The sequence below is a fragment of the Sus scrofa genome, chromosome 15 (genome assembly GCF_054392235.1).
Source record: "Sus scrofa isolate SSC_HxYL_T2T_F1_AM1 chromosome 15, Sscrofa_HxYL_maternal_Yorkshire_Landrace_v2.0, whole genome shotgun sequence".
Lineage (NCBI taxonomy): Eukaryota > Metazoa > Chordata > Mammalia > Artiodactyla > Suidae > Sus > Sus scrofa.
In genome coordinates, this window is record NC_139397.1 from 127099597 (window position 1) to 127119287 (window position 19691).

Genomic DNA, 19691 nt, shown 5'->3' on the forward strand with positions numbered 1-19691 from the left:
ACTTGGTGCTTTCACTGCTCCAGCCTGGGTTCAATCCTTAGTCTGGGAACAGAGATTCATGGTAAGCCTCTGCATACCATGGCAAAAGAAAAAAAAAAAAAATTAACTAAGTGAGCCTGTCATTTCAAGGAAAATAGTTCATCAGTTCTCATTGCCACTGATAGAGTTTGCAAGTGAAAATTGGAATTTTGGAAAGCTTGTATCTGCTGCTGTGAGCCTAATAGATTTCCTGTACTTAAAGCTTTTCTGATAAGATCTGTGGTGATATTAATAAGTGTGGGTTTTGGATGTATATAATGAAATGTGTCACTATTTGGAAGATGTGTGTAACTTGGTGAACCAGTAGTACTTAAAGGATCCATTTAAAAAATGTAAGTGTAACAAAGTACAAAAATGTCACTGGTAGGTTTACAGATTCTGCATTGCTGCTAGCCTTTCTAAAAGTACTGCTTTGGAGGTTTGGGGATAGAAATAGAAGGATAGCCACACTTAATTGAACAGGCTTTGGAAGTGGGTACTCCTCCCTTTTCTATGCACTTTTTTCCCTTCATATAACAACATATTGCAACAGATTGAATGCAGAGCAGATGCGAGAATACGGATATCTTCTGGTAAGCCAGACGTAGAGACTTGTAAAAATATAAAATAATTAACATGTAACACACCTATTTTTTTTAAGTAAATTACTAAGTAGATATTAAGTTTTTTTTAGTCTGAGTCTCTAATACATTAATTATTGATAAATATAACCCACATCAACTTGGGGTGTCTTTATTAACTTTTAAGAGTGCAAAGGGAGTCTGATAATAGAACATTTGAGACCTGCTGACCTCAGTATGTTAATTACAGGCAGCTTCGCTGAACCATTGATTCCCCAGACACTGGAAAATGTCCAGTGAGGGTTGCTAGTGGTTACTGCATGCTCAGGATTAAATAGGGATGACTTAGCGGTCTGGTAACTTAAGGAATGAGTAAACTTGATCTTTTAAACCAGATTGAGTTTTTCTTGTTTATAATACAAAGGAAGAAACACCAAATTGGGTTTATCTTTTAAAAACAAAGTTTCTCCTATTAAAATATGTTCTACTTTGTTACTTTTATTAGTTTAGAAATCCAAACCTTAATAAAATATTGGCTTCATTAGTCAGACTGTATACCCTGTTGCCCTGAGATTTTTCAAAGCTTTATTGCATTTTGTAATCTTAGTTACTGAGTTCTAGAATATTAGAATTTTTTTTTTCTTTAATAAAGCTTTGCTACAGTAGAAATGTGCTTCCTCTAACAAAACGTAAAAAAGCTCAAGACTCTCCTCAGAACCGTTTCTTTGGCACAGGAGTGTTTACTGTTTTCTTCTTCATGGCATTATTTCTTCCTTTCTCTTAAGCTGCCCTCTCCTTCTTATGAAATTCTGTTATGAGTCAAAGCCTTTAAGAAGGCCATGCCCATTTCTCCCCTAACATATTTATGTGATTCGAGCTTTAGAATTAGGACACATGCTGGGCTTCTGGTTAACATATTGTTCCCTCTAAGCCTATTCCTCTCCTCTTGCAGTTGTCTGCCTCTCAGTTGATGGCCCTTCTCTTCTTATGCCACAGTCCCACATCCTTGTACCATCCTTTCAGTCTGCACATCTGATCACAGCAGCCCCTGTTCTGCCTTCAGAATCTTCAGAACAGACCCAGGATCCCCAGCACTGCTCTCTGTCCTCAGTTGCTGCCATCATCACTTTTCATCTGGGTTATTGCCTTGGCCTTCTTCTAAGTTGGATCTTGTCACTTCTGTACTCAAAACCCTGCAGTGTTTGCTCTGTGTCATTTGGAATAAAACCTGATGGCCTCTAGACCTCTATACTCTCCTTATCTCGTGCTTCTTTGACCCATCTTCTCTCCCCAGTGCTTCCTCACCCAAGCCACACTAACCTTATTTACTGCCAGCCTAGGGTGTATTGCATTCACTCATTTTCTTTGTGCTAAGCATGTAATTCTTGTGATAGCAGAGATTTTTGTTTGGTTTTTGCTCTAACCCCAGTTACTGATGGGGCAAGTGCTCAAATAAAATGTTGGTGGAAGAGTCACTTAATTTAGCTTTTTAATTTTGTAAATGAGAAAGCCAGTCCACATAGATAATATGACTTCTTTAAGTTTTTAAAATGGCATTTCCTGGACCTGGATGTAGATTTTCTGATTTCTAGTTACTGTTTTTCATAAACAGCACCGTGAGCTTTTTGTAGCAAAAAAAAAAAATTTTTTTTTTTTTGGTAAATAAATTTAACCAAAACATTAACACTAGGATAACGAGAGGCTAGCTATACAGAAGTGTAGCTATTTCAGTGTTCTGGTGTGGCTCAGAAGGTTAAGGATACAGCATTGTCATTGCAGTGCCTCGGGTCGCTGTTGTGGTGTGGGTTTGATCCCTGGCCCAGGAACTTCCACATGCCCTGGGCACAGCCAAAAACAAAACAAAACAAAAACAACAACCAAAGAAGTGTAACTATTTAGAAATTATTGTGATGCCAGAAGAGTTAGTATCTGAAATAGCAAAAGCTCAGGCTGACTTCAGTAATATGAACCAGTTATTTTCCTTTTCATAATACTTGATATATCTTTTCTCTCTAGACATGCACATGATGGTGTCCAGGCCGGAACAGTGGGTAAAGCCAATGGCTGTAGCAGGAGCCAATCAATATACCTTTCATCTTGAGGCTACTGAGAACCCCGGGGCTTTGATTAAAGACATTCGGGAGAATGGAATGAAGGTGAGAGGTCAGCAGTGACAGCACTATTTACTCTCAAAGTTGGGAAGATTCAGTGGAACATCCGAAATGACAAGTAGAGAAGACTGGATTTAGGCAGCTGTTCCTCAGTTTTCACTTTTGGGGGGGCTCCATCTGCAGTATGTGGAAGTTCCCAGGCTAGGGCTTGAATCAGAGCTACAGCTGCCAGCCTACACCACAGGCACAGCAACATGGGACCCAAGCCATGTGTGTGACCTATACAACAGCTCATGGCAACGCGGGATCCTTAACCCACTGAGTGAGGCCAGGGAATGAACCCCCATCCTCATGGATACTGGTCGGATTCGTCTCTGCTATGCCACAGTGGGAACTCCTCGCCCTTCCCTTTTTTTTTTTTTTTCTTTTTTGGCTGCCCGTGGCATATGGAGTTCCCAATCTGAGCCACAATTGTGACCTCTGCCACAGCAGTGCTAGATCCTTTAACCCACTGTGCTGTGTCTGGGAATTGAACCTTTGTCCTGATGCTGCAGAGACACTGCTGATCCTGTTGTGCTATAGCGGGATCTCCTGTTTTTCAGCTTTGAAGCCCAAGTATAACATGTTTGTCAGATAAGGCTAATATATTCCACTATGTTTTCTGAAATTTACTATCTTATAGAAACATTTATATTTGATATGCTTGTTGATTTTATTTTTAAAAAGTTACAGTCTGAACAGTTTATGTATTCCATTTATGTATGTATTCTGTTTTTTAAGACTAGACCTCTCTATTGGGCCTAATATGCCACAATAAAATAACATAGAAATAATAATTGATGTGATACAGCAAATCTGTCTGTTACAGGTTGGCCTTGCTATTAAACCAGGAACTACAGTTGAATATTTGGCACCATGGGCTAACCAAATAGATATGGCCTTGGTTATGACAGTGGAACCTGGGTTTGGAGGGCAGAAATTCATGGAAGATATGATGCCAAAGGTAAAAGAAGTATTTGATTCTGGGGTAAGGCTTTTATTGTGTATGTTCATTCAGTAAGCATATATTGGTCTACTTGTATATTTAATTATGTCCTGTCCTGAAGGTGGGGAGATGGGGGTGCCTACACCTGATTGGAGGGGGCAGTATGGGAAAAGCTGTATGAGATTTAGGTTTGGAAATCAGAGAAGATAGTACATCTTAGTGTTGAAATTTAAAAACAAAAACAAAAATGTATCTCTGTGACCTTTAGATCTCTTGGGAGTTTTTGTTGACCGTTGAGGGTTTTGTTTTTATTTCTATGAAGTTTATTTCTGCAAAGCCATGACGAATTTAATACCATTTGCCAAACAGAACAAAGCTTGCTTTTATAAAACTTAGTTTGTTTCAGTATATTAAAAGGGTGGTTTTTCCCAGTCATAATTTGTAATGATACAAAGTTGTTGTGTGAAATATTTGGGGTCATATTTTAGTGGCTGACATTAGCTATTTGATTTATGTTTATTTGCTGTTTTTCCCTCTGCGTATCTACTTAGGAGTCACTTACTTGCTTGTATATATCTAGGTTCACTGGTTGAGGACCCAGTTCCCGTCTTTGGACATAGAGGTTGATGGTGGAGTAGGTCCTGACACCATCCATAAATGTGCAGAGGTGAGACTGCTGCCGAGACCAGTTTCCCATCAGATGTAAGGCCAGGACAGGTCTTGTCTGCCAAAGAGATTTCCCGTACATTTCCTATATAGCCTTTCTTTCTTGGAAAAGTTTTTTTGTTTGTTTGTTTTTGTTTAGAAGTAAAACTAGGAAAATAAAGAGCAATAAGTGAGTATTATAAAATCACATAATCATTAAATAATAAGTCCCAGTTATCTCAGTAATGATGAAAAGATTCTTTGAAAAGGAATACACTGAATGCCAGCCTGTGGAAGATCATTAAGTTCCAGGGCTTTGAAGTGAGACAGTTTCCCAAAATAGGGAAAGAAAACATACATGCTTATGAAAGGAAAAAAAATCATTATTCAGTGGAACTTAGGTGTATTAGCTACCAGCTTGTCCCTTGCAAGAACTGTCTAGAACCATTTCTGATGAAAATCTAGATCCGATCTCTGGATATCTCTGACCCTCCCTGCAGAGGTGGGATGAGTTTTTTCCAAGTAGCTAGCCAAGCTGAGCTGGGCTCCTGACCTTCATAAGAGAATGCCAGTCCTCCCTATAGCACTGCGGGTGATTGAAGTTTATGTGGCCTGCTTTTTATTAGGCAGCACGGTCCAATCTTCACTTTCAGTGTTCAGTATAAATACTTTTCTGCTTGCTACTTACCAAGCTTGGCTGTGATCAGTATGGAGGAGGCACTGGTCAGATGATTAGTGAGCATATATCCTTTGTCCCCTTGTGGAATTCTTTTTTCCTGAACCGTGCTTTGTCATTAATGCTGTTTCTGCTTACATTAAGTGACCCTGTAAAACTCATGTTTCCTTTTTTGGGGAATATTGTTAGAAATGCAGTGCATTGTATCTTAGTGTGACAGTGTCTCAGAGAAACTTTCCTCAGCTTTAGCGTTCCTTGGTAGTCCCCCCTTTCTTTTAGCCCTGAATCACAGAATAGGCTGGATTTCCTTTCTTGAGTTGAATCCTAGGAAGCTGAGGGATAGATTTGGACTCACCTTATTTGCTTTTACTCTTTGATTTCAAGTCACCTTCTGGAATGCAGTGAAACACACATAGAAAGATGTTCCATTCATTCTTTTTGACATCAAGATGAGAAATTATTTAATGTTGCCCTGCTTTATGGATTGTTTCACATTGTAACAATAATTTTTCTCTGAGAGTACCTATATATAATTCAAAGGTGAAAAAATTGATTTTTTAGAACCAGTGGGGGCCCTGGTATATATGGGGAAAACCTTAGTAAAGTCAAAAATTACAGGTTTTTAACCTTATATAAATCTTAGCAAAGGTACAGTTTAGCTTCTTTATAGGTGATTACCAAAACATAAGTAGACTCCTTAGACACCTTTAAAAATAATTTCACATCCTCATTTAAGCATTGTAGCTTCTTTTTTATTGAACTAGTTGCTTAAGTATGTTCATCTCAAGGTAGCTTTTGTACAGTTAAAGTGCAGACTGCCAGCTGTAAGGGTACAAACTCTAGTCCAAGAATTCTGGTTTAGGTTTTTCTGCATCTTCCAGTGAGGCATAATCTAAGTTTTTGCTTCTTCCAGGCAGGAGCTAACATGATTGTGTCTGGCAGTGCCATTATGAGGAGTGAAGACCCCAGATCCGTGATCAACCTGTTAAGAAATGTTTGCTCAGAAGCTGCTCAGAAACGTTCTCTTGATCGGTGAAACCTCAAGGAGTCCAGTTGCTGCTCATGAGATATCTTTACTGGAAAACAAGAATATTGACAACCAAATCATACCACAGTGGAGGCAGTACTGCTTTTCTGAGCAATTATTCATTCCAGTGACTGAAATCCATTATGCAGAATGTTCCAAGAGGTTAGAAGTTGGTGTGTATAACTACATTTTTAGTGATGGAATTTAAAAATTAGTGTGGTAAAATACCATTTTTACTGGGAGATTTGATTTTTATAAAGAGTAAAAATATGACTGTATTATGGAAAATTATCAACAGAAATGTCTTAATGCCTAAGGAAGGCATATTAGCTACTATGAAAAAAATGTTTTTTCTGATTTTCTAAAAAAAATTTTCTGTTGTTTCTTGGCTGCTTCCCAAAAGCAAAGGAACGCCTTATGTTTTTACTGTTTCGTGTCATTTTTGATTTGTGTATGTGCGTGATGAATAAGTTTGGGTCTGGCTAGAATGGCATACCTTACTCTTCTAGCTTCTAAAACATCTATTTTTTACTTTGCACCTTGTATTTAGTAGATTAAAAACAATGTATTATGAAGCCCAGGGATTTTTCAGGTTGTCTGTTCTAAAATACAAGCACAAGTTTCATCAGGGTGTCTTCTTTGTTAGCTCTGCTGGAGAGACAGGTTATTCAGTGGTTCCTTCTCCTTCCCCCCTACCCTCTCTCCACTTTTTTCTTAATCGTACGCACTGTTCTTAAGGACAGAAAAGGTTTTGCTAGCTCTGTGCGGAAAGGAAAGGAAAGTCTCTACTTGGAAGTAATATTAAGTTAAATCCTAACTCTTCCCCTTTATAACTGTTTGACCATAGCAAAGCAAATCATCCAACCTCTTTGAGTTTCTGTTAACTGATTTATACTTTGGGTGTAATTATAACAACAGTGCAGGGTTGTGTTAAGGATTAAGAGATACTGTTATATATGTAAAGCTTCCACTACTATTCCTGGAATTGTAGGATAGTAGAATTAGATGCTCAATACAAAGCAGCTTATCATTATATAAGTTAATGTTTTATAAAGTACATTGTTACAGTTTCATTAAACTTACAGATTAGTCCTAGGCTGGCACCATGGAAAGGATCCAGTAAAGTATTTCTGGTCTGTACTCGCTTTACAAATGGAGCCCTGAGGAAGTGGATTAAGCAAAGGAACCTTCCTTTACTTAACATTGTCTTATTTATTTCCATTCTAACTAACTTTACCCTGTAGCAAAACCAGATGGCTGAGACTATTCTGCAACTGCGGATCTTGACCCTAAGGATGTATATTTTACTTATCCAAGGAAGACCAGGTAGGCTGGGAACAGAGTTAATTCATAAACTAAATATTTACGATTGTGTCCCAGATTATACTTCAGTAACAGATATGTATAGCTACTTCATTTCTGTAAATACTCTTGCTGTGCAGTAATACACATGGAAGGAAATAATAGGACCGGTATCATTAAACGTTTTCAGGCCACTATGAGTTTTGAAAAATAAGAATGTTAACACTTATGCATAGAGTACAGCTGGCTTGCCTTTTTCTGTGTTACAAGATAAAAATTTATTTCATAATCTTTATTTTGGCTTAGGAAAAGCTTGTGACATAGATGATATTTAATCAAATCAGACAACACAGGGCATATAGAAATAACTTTAATTAAAAAACTTACATAGAAGATTATAATATCAGACATGACAAAAGATATGAATTTATTTGCCTGGACAACTTGGGTTTGTTCTGGCTTTTGTTTTTTTAAACACAAATGTACAGTAAAACTACAAGCAAAAATTTGTCAGTATTGAATTGGAAATTTTTTTCCTTCTTTAAAGAGACTAGTGTAATTTCCAATCCTTAACAAAAACTTAGTGTCAGATCCCCCAGATTAGACCAGATGGCTAGGATTGTCAGTTATATGGGTACTACAACTTGAATAACCTTTTTTTACATGAGAAAAAGCGAGTCATATAAATTGTCCAAATTTTTACATAGAAAAAAATCATGTAATAGCGTCAAAGGAATTTTTCTTAATGTACACTCCAGTGTTCAATATTGAAGCGTTAACCTTTTGAGAATTTTAAATCTCAATTTAGGATGCAAGTAAGAACAGATCCTTATTTGAAAAGAATAAGCAATTGTAAGGAATGACCAAATTAACCAGAAGTACAATAATATACCAACAGGAATTTCCTGTTTGTTGCTTAAGTAGGGCATTTTCTCTTCATGAGATACATAAAATAGGTACAACTCAGGTTGAGTTTTAAAATACACCAATACTTAACCCATTGCTTTTCTTATTCTGTTAGAAGTGAATAGAAAATAACCTGTGTTTAACCCAACAGATACCAGTGATTTCAAATAAAAGAGAATTGTGTTATCTGGTATAGAAATTTCCGTAAATAATTTCTCTTGGTTAAACATTTTTTTTAAAAAATTCCTTCTCCATAGTCAAGACTTTTAGATGTCCATTACCTTTGGAAACCTGTGCTGCTTTCCTTATAGTGCAGCTTATATTTCATGGGGTAGTACATAACATGCATTTTTCAAGTGGAATGGAAGAGCTATCATTTAGTGCACAGGTATGTGTGTATTATGTGTGGGTATAAAGTATAAGAGTTATTTAGCCAGTAATGTGATTTGACATCAAATTGCAGCAGTTAATTTTTTGGTGCTTGTGATTTGCATCATAAAATACAAATGACTAGCACTTGTCTGTAGGTGAAAAGCTAGTTACTCCTGTGGTTCAAGAAGGAACATAAGGTGTAACTTGTCTGTTTCATAAACAGCATGAAAGATTAATACATGCACTACATGCTCTGACTCTGGAATTGTGGGGGGGTGGGTGGAGAACAGGGCTTGTTTTTTTCCTCCTATTTTCCTATTCAGTTGCATAGTTTTCTAAACCTGTTCCCTGTCACCTATATTTTTTAACATGAGTAAGTCCTAGACCAAGGATATTGTACTCTTCTATGCCATCTGCCTGCCTTTTTGGATGGTGGCCATTCTCTGGTGCACTGGTACAGAAGACTTCACCATGGAAAGCTGGGCTTGATCTTTTAATCTGATCATTTTTTTCATCTTGGCATAATAAGGCTTCTGTGTCTTCATCCTTCAGTGGAAAAGCTCGTCGTTCCCACCACAGAGACTGAAAGAGAAAAACATAAGTTTCAACTAATATGTAATCTGTAGATATCAATTTTGTAATAACCATTGTTCATAAAAGTACAAAGTATATAGCAAAATGGAATGTACTGAGGATTATTTAGGGATCTTTGGGGATTATTGTTGCACTTTGCCTCTTGCACAAAGAGGGACACGTGGCCATTAGGGCACTGGTCTGCATTTTCAGCCTAGGAGTACTTTGGGGAAGGCCTGTTAAAAGTGTTAGACCTTCTACTGTGATCTCTCTGTCTTCATCCCGTCATCATTATAGACACCTATTGACTTTGCTTTCCTTGAACTTAATATGACTTTGCCTATTAATTTCTGTACTCTCTACTCTCTCAATCCTAGATATGGTTCTTTTCCAACACCTACTTATAAAGTGCAAGAGCTTTATAGACGAAGTGTTAGAAAGCAGGTTAGAACTGGACGTATGGGAGACATGTAAAAATCTTTTATAAGGGGAAGAGAAATTTTAACATTTACTATGTGCCAGGTGTTATTCTCTTTAATCCAGTTTGATTTGTGATGAAGTGAATAGGTAGAATTAGGTATTGATGTGTTACATAAAAAGGTAGAGAACTGTCTATAGTTAGTGATGGAACTAGAATGCTGGGAGACACATTCCTATACCTAGCATTCTCTACTGGACTGGTGGACAGAATTTGGTAGGTAATGATAGAATCCTTAACTAGCAACAGGCAATTGCTTAAAGTCAATTTAGAGTCAGTTTACCTAGTTATGTATAAGAGACTTACCTTGATCTCTTGACTTTCACTTAGTGAAGGTGAGCCATGTGCACTCAGGTCCTGGCTCTCCGAGGGAGGCTCGGCGGGACTCTCAGCACAGATCTGCCCTCCGCCAAGGTCATGAGGGTATTCCTTCACAAGCAAGTCCTGTCCTTCAGCATTTTTACTGTAAGCTCTAGCAAGAAAATCAAGAAAAATATTTATTTGTTGAGGTCTTAACATTTTATGAACAACCCAAGGTGTCCTTAAGTCAGTTTAACTTGGTAGCTTTTCTTTAAACAACTCTGCCTGAAAGATTTTTAAGAATTCATCTGTTGATCTTGATATTATTATCCTTACATCTCAAAGACTTAAATAGTATTTTATGAAATTTTTTGCCAAATTATTATAGCAGTTTTGTTTTGTTAGAGCTTTTGGTTTGCTTTCCCTTTCTCCCCCCCACCCCAGAAAAAAAGAAAAAATTGTTACTTGACCCTTACAGTCTGAGTTCCCAGAGTATTTTATGATTACTGTAGTGTCAACCATGAAGGACTCGATTCACATTTTTCTCTGTACTTCTATAAAGTTATATATTTGGAATGTGGGGAAAGATGAGAATCGAATCTCATATGTTAGGATAACTCTTGGAATAAGAATCTATGCAAATCTGGATATCTTGAGACCTTAGCAGAGAAATGTGTTTTAACAATACTAAATGACTGAGAGATGTACCACACTCAAGTGCTACCAGATTTCAACATGATCTTATTATTTGATTTTGGCTATATTAAAAAAAAGCCCAATGTAAATATAAAATACCAGAGATTTTCTCAAATAGATGATTACTAATTATATTTTTAGGATTTATTCCCCCTCCCCTCAAAGTTATGTTCAAAGTATTTTAGATATTTTAGATTATTTGCTTTTTAAACTAGATAGGTTTCTTGAGGGTTGTTTTTTGGTTTTGTTTTTGTTTTTTGCTTTGTTTCTTTTTAGGAGAAACATTTTTTGAAGTGGTACCCTGATTCTAATCCCTAGTGTTGGATCCACCATTACAGTACCCTGAAATGACCGACTTTATCTAAGGAGAATTTTCACATTACTTGCCCATTTAAATATGTTACTGAGGCTGACACTGAGAAATAGTGTGGAGTAAAATACACAACTTTTCACTGTTATGTAATTAGCCTGAATATAATTTGAAGGTAAGCTTAGTATATGTAGTGTTTCACTTTGAGCACACAAACAGCTGATGTTATAAGTATGTTTTCCTTTTTAGTGGTCTCCCTCATCATTCACTCAGAATTATTATAGATTCCACGTGGATTCCATGATTTTGGGGTTTAAATTCACAACACCTGCCTGCTGTTTCTTCTGTGCCACTTGCTTTGCTCCCATAGTGACCATCTGGCTTGCTCTCTCTCTTCATATTTTTTGTGTCTTAGGGAGAAGACTTCATCCGAGAGATCTTCTATCTGGAATTAATTAAAGTTTTGCTTTTATCAGAAACATTCTGAAATATGAGAACTGGTGTCAAAGTTCCTCATCAAGAGAACAATAGGAAGAAAACTCCAAAATAAGTAACCGCCTGAGTCGTGAGAATGAATGTTAGTGAGAAAAGATTCAAATATCTAAAAAGAGGGAGTTGAAAACTTTTACTTTTTTTTTTTGGTCTTTTTGCCTTTTATTGAGCTGCTCCCACAGCATATGGAGGTTCCCAGGCTAGGGGTCTCATCGGAGCTGTGGCCACCAGCCTACACCAGAGCCACAGCAACACTGGATCTGAGCTGCATCTGTGACCCACACCACAGCTTACAGCAATGCCAGATCCTTAACCCACTGAGCAAGGGCAGGGATAGAACCCACAACCTCATGGTTACTAGTCAGATTCGTTAACCACTGTGCCACGACGGGAACTCCCGAAAACATTTACTGTTGGTCATATTTGAAGACTTCCCTAAAATACTTAAAGGTACCATATAGGTTCACAGTGCTTTCTCTTAAAATATTCTTCATGCTTTATTCCTTCAAAACTTTGTATTGATTCCCCCTCATGGAGTATATACTATAGACCACCCCATTGGAATCAGTTTGGTTATATGGTATTTTTTCCCATAATTTTTCTTGTCTTAATGTAAGTTTTAATCCATACAAGTCCACAGTCCCTTTCCTGAAATTCCAACAATCTAAACAAACACACTTTTATAATTCATTTGGTGACACTGCCTGATCTGAAATGATGTGAGGCTATTCTGCTTCTTATAAATATTTCACTGTAGAAACATTAATATTTGATTATGAGACCTGTTCTAGACTCCCTATATGTATTACATTACTTTTCTTTTTTTTTCAGTGCCCTCACTAAGGTTCAAACTCAGGACCTTCAGATGTACATTACTTTTCTAAAGTCCAAAATGTTCTAAATTCAAAAGCAATTTGTTCCTAAGATTTGTTTTTCTTCTTTTTTATTTCCACTTTATAGCCATGCCAGTCCTGTGGCATATGGAAGTTCCTGTGCTAAGGGTCGAATTGGAGCTATAGCTGATCCAAGTCGCATCTGCGACCTAAGCCACAGTTTGTGGCAACATCAGATCAAAAAAAAGTGACTAAATCCTATGTAGAAAAAATATGCCAGATACTGGGAATGAATATATTCACAAAATTAGTATTTCAACAACTCATGTAAGCAAAGTCTTATTTTTTGCTTTTCTTTATTCTCCATATTATTGTCTTTGCTGTCAAATTTGCACAAAATGCTTTTCTAATCAAATTAATACCCTTAATGAGGAACTTTTTTTAATAAGTTTGAAAATTTTTTAAAAATCAACATATGTTAAAAGGGACTTATATTTCTTAGTTCCTTAAGTATCAAACTAAGCAGGCTTCATAATATATAAAGCACAATTATTCCACAAGTGGAAGGCAACTTACCTCTTCTTCACCTAAATTATATTCATCCAAAGGCTGAAGAAGAACCATCCTCCAGCTGTTGAAGATACAAACCAATTTCAAACAGCTTTTGTTACTATATTTAAAAGGAGCAATTTTATTCTGTAAGTATGGCTAATGCAGTAGTGTTTTCTTTCCTTGGGGCCTTCATAATTCAAATGGTTGTATTTTAGTACTTTATTTTTTAAAAGAGGTAAAATAGTTGTATTAGGAAAAGAGGACAAGGAGAAGATGAGGCTTTACTTCTGGCCTTAATGATAAACAGTCTCCTGCCTAGTTACATTTTATATCTAAAAACTACTAATTTTGAAATCAGCAATATGCTGATAAACTGAAATCAGTGGTATGCTGATAAACTGACCCAGAAAATAAAAAGGAAAAAGCTCTGATTTGTAGCATTTGCCAATTTCTTTGTGTGAAGACGACTGCCATCGTGACCTCTTGTATGAGTTTTAAGTGGATCACAGTATTCCTATGTGTTAAATCAGGCCAACCAGCCAGCTCCAGCCTACCACTGTAAATTAAAATACCACATTGTTGCTGTAGAACATTGTAACTACAAATGTTCTTTTTACTTATGTAAATTCTCATAATACCTCCTAGAGTATTAAGAGTTCTCTTAAGTACCTCAAAGTAATTATGAATAAAAGAATCAGAAATTAGAGATGGGTAGGAATTACTGTAGTTGTCACCCAGCTCATGTCTCTGTTTCCATCCTCTTCTATCTCTTCTTCATAATCTTAAAAACTGCTTTCATCAATGCTAAAAATATCTAACTTTGCTGCCAGCAAGAAACATCTTTTGCAGCCTTGTGCAAACCTTCATTTTAAAGATCGAGGATTGTTACTGTAATTATTTACATCCCTAAAGTACCTTTCTGCTATATACGTAACAGAGAACTAAATATTGAATACAAAAAGACTAAGAGTGCTAAAGCCAATCTTAGGAATTCCTAATTCTTTGTCTTTTTTTTTTTTTTTTTTTTTTTTTCTTCTTCTGTCTTTTTGCCATTTCTTGGGCTGCTCCTGCACCATATGGAGGTTCCCAGGCTAGGGGTCCAATTGGAGCTGTAGTCACTGGCCTACACCACAGCTCATGGCAACACCGGATCCCTAACCCACTGAGCAAGGCCAGGGATCGAACCCGCAACTTCATGGTTCCTAGTCGGATTCGTTAACCACTGAGCCACGACGGGAACTCCAGGAATTCCCAATTCTTAATAATACCTAAGAAGTAAAGTTGTGCTACTGTATGGCACTTTTTTCCAGCATGAGTGACGTAAAAGTTTTTCACTGTTTTCCCTCCAGTTAGACAAGTGGGAGGAAGAGGGAGAGAATCCTCTTTTAACTTCACTGAAAAAAGTGTATTCAATAAAAAGAAGGAAGAAAGAAAATAGATTTAAGCACACATACCTTGGAGTCAGTATTTCCTTATACTGGAGTTTCTCTAACTTAGCTGGGGCCACTAGTGACATGGGAATCACGATATTATCTATATCATAAGAGCTCTCACTTCGCAATCTCCGTCGTGCAGTATTCTGTAAAGTAGGATTACAGTGATTTAACAATAGTATTTGGTTAGCTGGGATGATACTCATGTTTTATAAGTTATATAAAGATAATATAGCAGTGCCTCCAAAGTTTTACACATTGTTATAAAATCTGATCATAAAATGTTAAGAAAAACAATAAAGCATACCTATCTTCTATAAACCAACATAATCCCTTTGGCAGGTATGCAGTGTAACATTTGGGTGCACACACATACAAGCCAATTTTTAAGACCATAAAAAATATGAATGCCTTAAAATGCAAAGCCCTTATTGAAGAGCACCATAAAGCACCCTATGTCAATGAAATGATCTTTTAACAAACTCACTTTATATTAGAAAAGATGATGAAATGAAATATTTGGTGAGCCATTTATTAAAGATTATTTTTACAAGCTTCATTTATGTGTTCCTGGTCCCTGAGTTCATGCTGAAGTTTCTAAATCCTATGTTTTGACCTCTAAGTTTTAACACACAAAAAAGCCATAACCAAGGATTAATGAACAATTACTCCATAGTAAAATCAAATTAGTTTAATCAAATTTATTGCTTCCTAGTAAGGTAACTCTAAATATGCTAATTACATGCCAGTGAATAAGGTTATTATAGATTAACAATATAGCCTGTAAGTCTTTCCCCCCCCAATTTAGCCAGCTTTAAAAGTCTACAATAGCATCTTTAAAGTTCACTCACTGTACCAAAAAAACCTACTTGTGACGATGAATTCTGGGTTCTTGACAGAACATTGACATTATTAACTGCAGTAAAATTGCTATGGGATCCTGGTTCTGTGCGTTGCAAAGCAAATTCTTCAAATTTAGTTCTTTCTCCTGCCATGGAAGAACCATTGAGAATGTCATACATTAAATGTGACTGGTAGGTAAGAGAATTTTTATTTTGCTAGTTAGATAATATGGGATTCCTTAGCTGCTTATTGATTTTTGTTTTTAATGTTTCAAAACCAAGGAAATGAAAAAAATCTTACCCATAGTTGTGCACAGTTGCCATCTTCTGGGGTATTTGACTTTTTATTGCGTATACATTTAGGGGTTCCTGTTCTGGCTCACTGGTAACAAACCCAACTAGTATCCATGAGGAATCAGGTTCAATTCCAGACCTCACTCAGTGGGTCAAGGATCTGACATTGCTATAAGCTGTGGTGTACGTCACAGACACAGCTCAGATCCTACATGGCTGTAGCTGTGGCATAGGCCTGCAGCTGCAGCTCTGATTTGACCCCTAGCCTGGGAGCTTCCATATACTGCAAGTGTGGCCTGAAAAAGAAAAAAGAATATATATTTAGATGTTTGATCCTCTAAGACTTAACTGTTAATTTTCTTTACTTTTTTTTTTTTTTTTTTTTTTTTTGGTTGTGCAGCATATGGGAGTTCCTGGGCCAGGATCCACTGCACTGGGCTGAGGATGGAACCTATGCCTCAACAGTGCCCAGAGACAATGCCAGATCCTTAACCCACTGTGCCATTTCCTTTATCTTTTCCTATCTTTGATTTTGTAATTTGGGGGAGATTTCCTTAACTTGATCTTTTTACTTTTGACTTGAAAAGTTTTCTCCTATTAAAGTATTGATTTCTAAAAGTTATTGTTCTCTTCATTTTTTTGTTGCATCTTACTTCAGGAATGAATTTTTTTTCTCAGGATATTGATTAGAAGTTTACTTCTAGCTTCGTTATTTCCTATTTCTTCTGTGTTCTCTTCCATTTGTTTTGCTTCTCTACTTGTGAGTATAGTTTATTTATGTGCTGCCCTTGTTTATCTTACTTTAGTACAGATCTTGAAAAATATTTTCCTGTGTAGTAAATTTTTTTTTTTTTGCCTTTTTTTTTTTTTTTAGGGCCGCACCTATGGCATATGGAGATTCCCAGGCTAGGGGTCAAATCAGAGCTGCGGTGCTGGTCCAAATCACAGCCACAGCAATGCTAGATCTGAGCTGCATCTGTGACCTACACCACAGCTCACAGCAACGCTGGATCCTTAACCTGCGGAGTAAGGCCAGGGATTGAACCCGCAACCTCATGGTTCCTAGTCGGATTCATTTCCACTGCGCCACAATAGGAACTCCCTTGTATAGTAAAATTTAATACACAGACTGTATTGTCCAATTGTTTAAAAATATCCTTCTGGCTAGTAACTTCCTCTGGTCAGTATCCACATGTTGAAATTGGTTGTCTCCTAGGCCTACTGTAATCTACAAGAGTTCATTGCTCATGACACTGACTTGACTTGTTAAAGAGACTAGACCAGGTGTCCTGCACTTCAGAGTTGTCTAGTTACTTCTTTGTAGTATAGCATTTTACTTGTTCTTCTGTCCCTGTATTTCTATCAAAGTTAGATCTCTCAATTTAAGAGACACAGATCTTCCTATATTTGGTAAACCTGTATGAAAGTTTCTCAAAAGCTAGGTGACTCTTGGTTATCTTAAGATTAAGGCACCAAAAAGCATAATAAAATCTCTGGATGTAGGTGGGAGTTTGTTAATTTTGTGCCACACTAGTTAATCAGGTAGTGACTTGGTCAGTTATGGTGGGATTTCTAGAGACTATAGTGGTAAATATGTTAAATCCTTCGTGTATAGTACATATTGCATGTAAACAGTTTTTAATTTATTGGGTATATTGACATACTACACCTAGGAAACACTTGACTAATATATATAGTGTTATATATCCACTGGAACAGTGAATAAAAATAGAGTATACAGATAATTTGTTATTTAATATACATCTTTCCAGTTAAGTTTCTTTTTTTAATCATTATCTGCAATAACTATTGAAACTGTTGTCCCAAATCCCCTTCACAAACCCAGTTTATATTACTATCGGAGTTCTAATTTCAGAGATTTCTCCATTGATCATCTTGGAACTATAAGTTCCTGAGGAATTGAACTGGGTTTTTGAGTTACCTTAGATGAATCCCATCCGATTTCTCAAATTTCTGAGGAAGCTTCATTGAATTAACACCTTGATGATAGTACTGGAAATGATAATAAATCTCTAAAAGGCAATATATTTTGAGTCTAGAACACAATCTTAGAGTCTCTAAGTCCTGTCCAGGAGGACAGTTATTAGAAGATAACTACCTGGGAAACACAGGAAGGAAATTGTTAACTGCCATGAAGTAGATGGATTCCCAGTCCACAGATAGTTCTGAATTGACTACATGTACATGGAGTTTAATGCTCATAGAACCATGGATGTTGTGTAACGGGTGACTTCTGGATCATAACTTCCATGAGGAAGAGGGTCTTGGGAGATTAGAATTTTTTCAGTTTTTAGTACTAGTGCTCATGTCCTCATTACCTACCTAATGCTGTTTCACTCAAGTGTCTTTTCTTTCTTCCCTGTAACAGCTGTGCAGAAGATTCTGACCTTATTTGAGGCTTGCATATCGGAGAATATCCATTTCTCCATTGATTCAGAGAAGGATTATGTACTAAGAAAAAAGGAAACGTCAAGTTTTAGTTGCTTAACACAAACATACTGTTCTGAACATTTTAATCTGTTTTTACTTATAACATTGAATATATTAATATATCAGTTCAAAATTAAAATTACATAGAATGAAATAAATACATACCAAGATGAAATACTGCTAAATTGAAAATAACCAGAATAAAATTCATTAAGCCATCTTCAGCGTAGTTCTCATCATGGCTCAGTGGTAACAAACCTAACTAGTACCCATGTGGATATGGGTTCGATCCCTGGCCTTGCGCAGTCGGTCAGGGATCTGGCATTGTCATGAGCTGTGGTGTAGGTTGCAGACACAGCTCGGATCTGGTGTTGCTATAGCTGTGGTGTAGGCTTACAGCTGTAGCTCCAATTCAGTCCTTAGCCTGGGAACTTCCATATGCCATGGGTCCAGCCCTAAGAAGCCAAAAAAAAAAAAAACTTTCAGTTTTCTATTGTTGCTATTTAAAGAGGAAAGGTGATCTGTTCTCACAGTTTCTAAATTACAAAATTTACAAATTTTTTTCAGATCTGAATAGGATCTGGGTCCTTAAGTTAGTTCCTGCTCACCCTTAAATCTGGGAATAACTCAGAATTAAGTAACTGGGATCTTTTGAGACCAAGGACCAGATTTCATCAATCTCTTGACATGGCTATTCTTTCACATTTTTTTTTCTTTTTTTGGCCACGGTGTGCAGTGGCTTGATATGGGATTTCACTTCCCAGACGAAGGAACAAAGCCGGCTACAGGAGCGAAAGTGCCTAATCCTAACCACTAGGCCACCAAGGAATTCCCACTTTGATTTTTGTTTTGGCTGTACCAATGGCCTATGCAAGTTCCCAGGCTAGGAACTGAATCTGGACTGCAGCTATAACACTGGATTTTTAACCCACTATGCCAGGCTGGAGACAAATTGCAGCAAACCAAGCCAATGCAGTGACAGTGCTGGATCCTTAACCCACTGGGCCACAAGGGAACACCCTTTGACGTTTTTAAAGTAATGGATTATTTAAAACTTAAGTCACTCAATACTTTGTGCCTAAGTTGTCTTACCCGTAAAATAGATCAAGCAGCTAAGCATGGGATTATGAGGACTGAGTGAGTTCCTGTGATAGTCATTAGAAGGATATCTGACATAAGTATATATTAGTTTTATCATGATTTTTTTCCACCTGAACCCCGTATTTCCAATACTAGATTAATAACCTAATTGGCTTCTTTTTTGGGATGTTTGGAGATTGGAGGAAGGAAAGGAAAAAATACAGGCTGAAGTGCCAAATCCTCAACAACAAAAAAAAGGGTATAGCATACCAACAGTGGCCAGATTTTAAGATGACAAAGCACCCTAAAAGTAATAAAATTTTTATACATAGACACATGCATGGATCTGCACATTTACATCCACATTAGCATCCAAAATGTGAGTTTTTAAGTAGAGCAGAATGTGTGAGGAAATCTCTAAAAGCATAATGAAATTTGAAGAGCAAACTGCAAATGCACGTAGGAAAGTACTGCCACAAAAATGTCATGACTGTCAAAGGGGCACCAGGCCTGGAGGAAAGAAACTAGGAGCAGGACAACTCCCTGCAGCAGCTGATAGAATGACTGCATGCCAGCCTCTCAGCAGAGGCCTTGAGGCTAGAGCAGAGAAATGGATGGGTGAACAGAGGAGGCAATGCCCAAGGGTCCTCACTTGGAAATGTCCTGCCCATCTGTAACCACCTCTGAAAACAGTGCAAATTTTACCTCTTCCATGAAAAGGATCCCATAAAAAG

General features: G+C 37.0%; 2 protein-coding genes across 29 annotated transcripts in view; one reads left to right on the top strand and one right to left on the bottom strand.

Moving 5' to 3' along the window:
- Window positions 1-9302, top strand: part of RPE (ribulose-5-phosphate-3-epimerase) — a 19467-nt gene extending 10165 nt beyond the window's left edge. For all 3 annotated transcript variants that reach the window (XM_003133629.5, XM_013984453.3, XM_013984455.3), the window contains 4 exons: window positions 2616-2755; window positions 3579-3713; window positions 4276-4362; window positions 5930-9302. In XM_003133629.5, the coding sequence (XP_003133677.1) occupies window positions 2616-2755; window positions 3579-3713; window positions 4276-4362; window positions 5930-6052 (485 nt within the window). In that variant the 3' untranslated portion in view covers window positions 6053-9302. The remainder of the gene's footprint in view (window positions 1-2615; window positions 2756-3578; window positions 3714-4275; window positions 4363-5929) is intronic.
- KANSL1L (KAT8 regulatory NSL complex subunit 1 like) overlaps window positions 7703-19691 on the bottom strand; it is a 579301-nt gene continuing 567312 nt past the window's right edge. For 24 of the 26 annotated variants that reach the window (XR_014829251.1, XM_084998982.1, XM_084998984.1 and 21 more), the window contains 7 exons: window positions 17770-17898; window positions 15160-15278; window positions 14312-14436; window positions 12882-12936; window positions 11313-11425; window positions 9981-10146; window positions 7703-9205 (listed from right to left, as the gene is read on the bottom strand). Coding sequence is in view for 23 of the 26 variants with exons in the window: in XM_084998982.1 (XP_084855108.1) it covers window positions 8975-9205; window positions 9981-10146; window positions 11313-11425; window positions 12882-12936; window positions 14312-14436; window positions 15160-15278; window positions 17770-17898 (938 nt within the window). In the remaining 3 variants the exon portion in view is untranslated. Of the gene's footprint in view, window positions 9206-9980; window positions 10147-11312; window positions 11426-12881; window positions 12937-14311; window positions 14437-15159; window positions 15627-15754; window positions 15923-16425; window positions 17899-19691 lie in introns of those variants that run through there. The other 2 variants (XR_014829246.1, XR_014829247.1) reach the window with 2 other exon arrangements.